Raw genomic sequence first — 6,533 nt, forward strand, 5'->3', positions numbered from 1 at the left:
TCACTAAGCCAGTTCATGACTCTGACCGTCATTGGTCTCCGGATACGGACAAAAGGGTGGAGGCAAGAGGTCGTCACAAGAGTCGTCGTATTAGGAATGATATGGATGCTTCGGAGGCTTCAGACAAGCATTCTTTCTGCCTCGCGTGCGGCGAAAATCATATGAGGAAAAATTGTGATACGTACCCAACACATAGGCTTCCGGATGGAACGGAAGAGCGACATATTCCAAAACGCAACTCTAGGGATTGAACTACGGCTTGTAATTTTAGTTTGGGACTATCATTCGTTTTAGATTTTAGTTTCCAAAGATTATGTATTATTTTACTTTGGGACCATTTTGCGTTTAAGATTGTAGTTTTGGACTATTGTGCAATATTTAAGTTTTGACTATTCTCCTTTTTGAATTATTTATTAATATGACATTGTATTTTCAAAAAATTTTATTTTTGCAGGATGGCCAGTATGGAACTCATCGACCCTGTTGTTGACCAGAGGCACCGCTCCAACTTACAGGATGGGCAGCTTCCCGCAGCCCTACGTCTTCGTACCCACGACGAGTTGTGGTTACTTGACCAGTGCTGGGTTTCACGGTTTGTTTAATTCGTACCTTTTACGTTATAGCCTTACTTGTTTAAATTTTTATCATTTAATCACTAAATATGTTTCCATCATAGTCTACGTGCTGCTGGTCTGCTTCCATTTGCACGCCTGGTTGAGCGACATAGGCATAGGAGTGCGCGTTTTCTGGTGGATCGTGCACTCCTCTCTGCTTGGGTGGACCACTGGAGACTGGAGACGCACACGTTCCACCTCCCTATAGGTGAGGTGACTGTCACTCTATAGGACGTCGCCATGCTCTTCGGTCTACCACTCGACGGTGCCCCTGTTGGTCCTGTTGTCGTGCCGGTGGATTGGGAGGAGCAGCTCTTGCACTGTTTCAAGGGTGTCTTGCAGCCGACTAACGGAGACGTTGAGTAGTTCGGCTTCCACGACCGCATGGGCCTCTGAAGGCTTGGTTGTCTCAGTTCCATGCGGAAAGGCTCACAAAGGATGAGGACAACTGGAGGGTGATGCGACACTTGGAGGCGTACCTGCTTTGGCTGTTTGGCTGGGTACTCTTCACTAGTTCTCACCACAACACCGTCGACAGGAACTTCGTCTACTACGTGGCGCAGATAGCGTACACACCACTTGAAGCAATTCCCCAATACAGTTGGGGTTCTACAATGCTGGCAGCTACGTACTGGGCTCTGTGTGACACTTGCACTCGGTGGACTTCGACAGGTACGTTGGCTGGTTTGCCTTTGTTGCTGATGTTGTGGTCGTTCGAGCAGATCGATATTGGGAGGCCAACCTTGTCGTCATACGATTCGTACGGCAACGAGATGTATGTTTTCGACCAGCTTGGTGAGGCCAACGAGCTCGATGCCCCCACGATGGGCACACTCTGCTTGTCCCGTGACGTAAGTATCTCGTCTCTACTATTTTTCTTACATGTTTGTATTATGCTTTGAAATCTTCATCAACTTTGTTGTTCTTTGTAGCCGAGGTGGGCAACAGGCATGGGTAGAGTCACGTACGATGCGTACATCGCTGTGTTGGACCAGTTCACAGTTGACGGGGTTCGATGGACCCCGTACACAGCAGTTGACATACAGTCCCATGCTCCGCGTGGCTTGTCGGAGTTGTGCTACCATGACCAGGAGCTGTGGTGCATGAGGAAAAGACTAGTGTTCAACATCTTGGTCGAGCCATACTGTCCAGAGCGGGTGGCACGTCAGTTTGGGCGTGCGCAGGTCTTCCCCTTCCCCGACTTCAGCTTGACGGGTCTCACAGGCAAGTCTTGATGCATTAAGCATTCATCTAGATGCTGTCATAGTATTATTCATTATTAATTGTATTATAGGCATTCAAAGGGAAGGTCAAGGTGTAGCGTTCGAGGAGTCGTGGGTGGATAGGATGGTGCCTTGGGTCAATGACTGGGCACAAGCTGCCATCGACGTGCACGACCTTGGTGGGCCATTCGATGAGGCCACGTACCGAGAGTACTTGCATTGGTTCCATGGAGCCACACGCGTCTGTTGCTTCCCCGTGCCGGTAGAGGCCGCACCACACGAGGCCGAGATCAACGACACGTTCGCGATGGAGCCACCAACTGCTTTCCATGCGCTGGTAAGCAAATTTCTTACATACGTTGTCCTATCCTTACTTTGCAAATGAAGCATAACAATACATGAGACAATACATGCCTTGCTTGCAGACATATATCTGTAGTGACGTGGGCAAGGAGTGGCTTTCGTATGCCCAGCGGTTCGAGCACAACCCCCAATGGTTGGTAGGCTAGAGTTGGTTGTCGCCCTTAGACGACTAGGGCGACGTTGCTTGGTGGGAGTATACTGGGCATCATGCCGCCACACCACTAACGTAGTTGTTCATGCCCACCAGGGTGTGCCTCCACCTCCACCTCCACCACCACCACCACCTCCAGTCGACGGATCAGGAGAACATTCTCGTCCATCTCAGCATGAGCCACAACAGAGGGTTCAAGTCCTAGGTAATTCATGATTACCTTCCTGATTTCTCATGTACTATGTACGTAACATGCTCTATCTAACCTAGGTTTTTTTGTATAGGTACACGTGCTTCTTGAAGTGACTACATACACGGAGGGTACTAGCAGCTTTGGGACCTTTCACACGGACGATACTCCACCTTGGTTCCCTGAGGAGGTAGGGCCCTCCCAGCTTTCTGGTGTACCTATACCGACTCAGAGTACTGAGCATATGAAGTCGACCCCACCTGCACGACAACGACGCCCTTCAAACCAGTGGACTTACCCTACGGCCTAGGTTCGTCACCGAGGTGCGCAGGCACCTAAGCGTGGTCGTCGTGTAGGTTAAGCGTGTAGGACTATATGGTTGTATGCTAGTATGGATGTATGCATGCAAACTAATGTACTCTTGGATTTGTGATGCGAACTAATGAACTAATGTGAGCGCTTTTGCAATGGAGGCATCGCTCCAATATAGTCCCTCGCCTGCATCGTGGCAAAGGACAATTAAAACGTAAAAGGATATTGTTTAGCCTTTGCATAGAGTATTCTAGCCGGAGATGGTCGTGTTCATAAAATAATATCACATCGGGTGATGACTGTGTCTAAAAAAGAAGGAATACAACATGAAATAGAGTTGTCGGTCGTGTGGGGCCCGACAGTCGTATCGGCAACTGGGCAGCCGACTTCCTTGTCGGTGCACCAAATGCCGACTGACCTGTGGGCTTTCCACAGGCCGACTGGCCCTGTCAGCCCTCCAGCGGCTGACAGGGTCCCTATCGGCTCTCCAGAGGCCGACAATGGTGTCGATGACACTTGTGCGCCACGTAGGCATATTGTCTAGCGAGCAGCCGATAGGTGTACTATCGGCCTTTGAGAGGCCAACAGGCTGCTATATGCCAAATTTTTGTATAACAACTTCTAGATTTGCATTTAATCATTAAAAAATATTATTTAAAAAAAATCATGCATATCGTATCGTATCATCAGATCACAACGTGCCACCAACCCACATTGGGTTACGTTACGTTCATCAAGCTACATACTACCCTGGTCAGGTGTACCACCATCAGTCACGGTTGCTATCGCTGCCTTTAATTCAGACAGTCCATATCTCAGCCCATTCAGTTCCACAATCCTGCTGAGCTCATCAATCAGGAATTTTTTTTGCAAAGTATAACATATCCATGTGGAAGTGGAAGACACCAACACTGCAATGTATATATTATTTAAAACACCATCGCAAAACCACATATATCAGTTAAGTTACAAAAGGAACAAAGGAAGAGAAAATGGCTGAGCTCAAGGCTATATGCCAGGCATTGCACAATAGAGTTTCATACTCCTAAAAGAACATGACACTGGCAGGAAGCTCAATGAGACAGAAGAGTTGTAACCTCTCCAGCACCAACTAAAAACTAGGATGACTTCATGACTAAAAGGCTGGCCCTGCTCAAAGATCTTTAACAATCGCAATACCCATGGAGTTGGCTGTGCCAATGATGCACTTGCACAGCGCTTCAAGCGACATGTGCTTGCAGAAGGGGTCAGCCTGCTTCAACTTTGCAATCTCATACACATGGCGGATAGTGAGGGATGACACATTCCTGTGGCCTGCCAGACCGCTGGCAGTTTCTATTCCTGCAGCCTTCTTGAGGAACCATGATACTGGGGGTGACTTGACCACAAACTCGAAGGTGTTATCCTTGTAGGCAGTTACGGTGACGTGCATTGGAGTGTCTGCCTTGTATTTCTGGGTCCTGGCATTGAAATCCTTGCAGAAAGCCATCAAATTGAGCCGATAGGAACTAAGTGCTGGACTAATTGGTTGTCCAGGACGGGCTGCACCAGCTGGGACGATAAGACGGAGTGTTGCCAGTACAGGCTTCCTTACTACTGCATCTTTCAGAGTTGCCATCGTTCAACCGTATGTCTGCATTATAAAAAGAGCTTCCATCAAACAGTGCAACATTAGTCAATGAAGCAGTAGCTGAAAATGAGATCCGACTAAGTGCCTTTAAGGCCTGCCCTCCGTTAGATGCCCAGAGTAAACAGAAACAATTTTATCATCTGTAAAGAAGCAAGTTTCGCATGAAACATTGCTGAAGCTGCATGCTCTATATTTCAATTTACAATTAGATCCAACCGAGTTCAGCTTAGATGTCAAGAAATAGTAGCACTTGCATTTGATCTAAATCAGAGTTCAAAATAACAAGTTCAACTAGTCATTTTTTTAGGAACAGATAAAAGTCATCTACTGCAAAGAAACTAAGACAGAAATACCGCATGGCAAGCGCAGAGAGAAATCACACATAGAAGCCTTCAAGACAGAAATGTTATTCTAACTTTCAAGGAAAGTATTTTTTTTCTTCAGATATATAACAACTGTCTGATCAAATAGTAACCCAACTTGGCTTGTTGCCTTTACTGAATATATGTATATGACTGCGACTCTGCCAGTAACCAACAGGACACATCTAGTTAGAGACCTGTCTATGTCGAATTTGCATCAGGAGTTAGCCAGTGACAGCTTCTTCTATCAGCGGTAGCATGATCATATTATTTTTCCTACAAAGCTAGAGAAACGAGAAGAGGAGACATTTTGTAACAGATAAAAATGACGAACATGTCAATTCCTGGGTATGATCTCTGGTCATCGGTGCTATGTATGATACAATAACTCCGAACTAAATTATAGAAAGGCAAAGCTGTGTCCATTTGATGGAGAATCCAAACCACAGTAGCATGGAGCAGACCCAGTAAGGACATGGGTGCGCACATGTACATCCCCATAATTTTTGAAAAACAATAGAAGTTAGTACGCATAATACATGCATATACACTTGGAACTAGATGATCAAGATTACTGGTCACAAAGGCAAAGCTGTTTCACGATATAACAAAACAATAGTAGCCATCACCATCTTGGTGATCAAGATTCAGTTTTCAGTGAAAAGATCTTGGTCCTAGTCACAACAAAACAAAATGGTTTGTTACAGGAATGTCTCTGCCGTATATTCCTTTCTCTTCCTTTGCCCTTATTTTCAACACCCTACTAGCAATGTTGACGGGTTTCCAAGAAAAATCGAATATTGATCTAATATCGGTAAATATGGGAAGCCAATCGAAAATGATTCACAGTAGGTGCTGCGATTGATCAGATACTCGGAGTATTCATACCTGTTCGGCTGCTCGTGTTCCGTTGTTCGCTGCTCAGCGCTCCGGCCTCCTCTCGGTGGGACGGTGCCTCGGTGCCGCAGCCGCCGGCCTCAGTGGGTGCGAGCGATGATGGGAGGTAGGAGGAGATCGGAAAAGTTGGGCCGACGGAGATGATGGGAGAGCAGGGGGTTATTGTTTTGGGCTCAATTCTGAATAACCTATTATTTTAGTTCTGCATTTAATTTTTAATACACATGCAAAAATATAACTGAATACTCCTAAATAAAGGTGAGCCTGCTCTTATCTAGATCAGACCCCGTTACAAAAAGTCAGTTAGGATTTGAGTGCTCGGTTTCGCAAAGGGAAGACCGAGGAAAAAATGGGGTGGGCGATGGGTCCATTGAACCACCAACGTCCCTAGGCTGGATGGTCGACGCGTCGCTGAGGAAAAAAAATCAACGTGTGTCGGTGAACCTATATATCGCCCACCCAATTTTTTCCACAAGGAAGAGATGTGTGTATCCGGATTTTTTACGATCTAGTCTTTTTTCAATAGAAATTTACACATAGATCTGTGAAAGAAAGAATTACAAAAATAGATCTAGATTGGCGCCTTGGTTGTACATCTTGGCACCAAATAATTTCGCATCAACGTTGTGGACGTGATGTTCGATGTGGCAAGGGGCTCGGCGCCATGGGCCATGGCGCCGAGCTTAGTGCCAATAGTTATGTGATAGTGAAGTTGATTGGTTGAAGGGGATTGATGCGATACTACTAGGAAGGTCATTAGAGATAGATGGTCGGGTTCATTGGGCACAACC

At 46.3% G+C, this 6,533-nt stretch overlaps 1 protein-coding gene across 1 annotated transcript; it reads right to left on the reverse strand.

Annotated features, from left to right (window-relative positions):
* Positions 1-3,755: 3,755 nt before the first annotated feature.
* Positions 3,756-5,925, reverse strand: LOC136506098 (uncharacterized). The gene is made up of 2 exons (XM_066501224.1): positions 5,734-5,925; positions 3,756-4,486 (listed from the first exon to the last, which is right to left on the reverse strand). Exon 2 carries the CDS (start codon positions 4,469-4,471, stop codon positions 4,007-4,009), a length of 465 nt encoding a protein of 154 aa, XP_066357321.1. The 5' UTR covers positions 4,472-4,486; positions 5,734-5,925; the 3' UTR covers positions 3,756-4,006.
* Positions 5,926-6,533: the final 608 nt, after the last annotated feature.

The sequence above is a fragment of the Miscanthus floridulus genome, chromosome 14, assembly GCF_019320115.1.
Source record: "Miscanthus floridulus cultivar M001 chromosome 14, ASM1932011v1, whole genome shotgun sequence".
Classification (NCBI taxonomy): Eukaryota; Viridiplantae; Streptophyta; class Magnoliopsida; order Poales; family Poaceae; genus Miscanthus; species Miscanthus floridulus.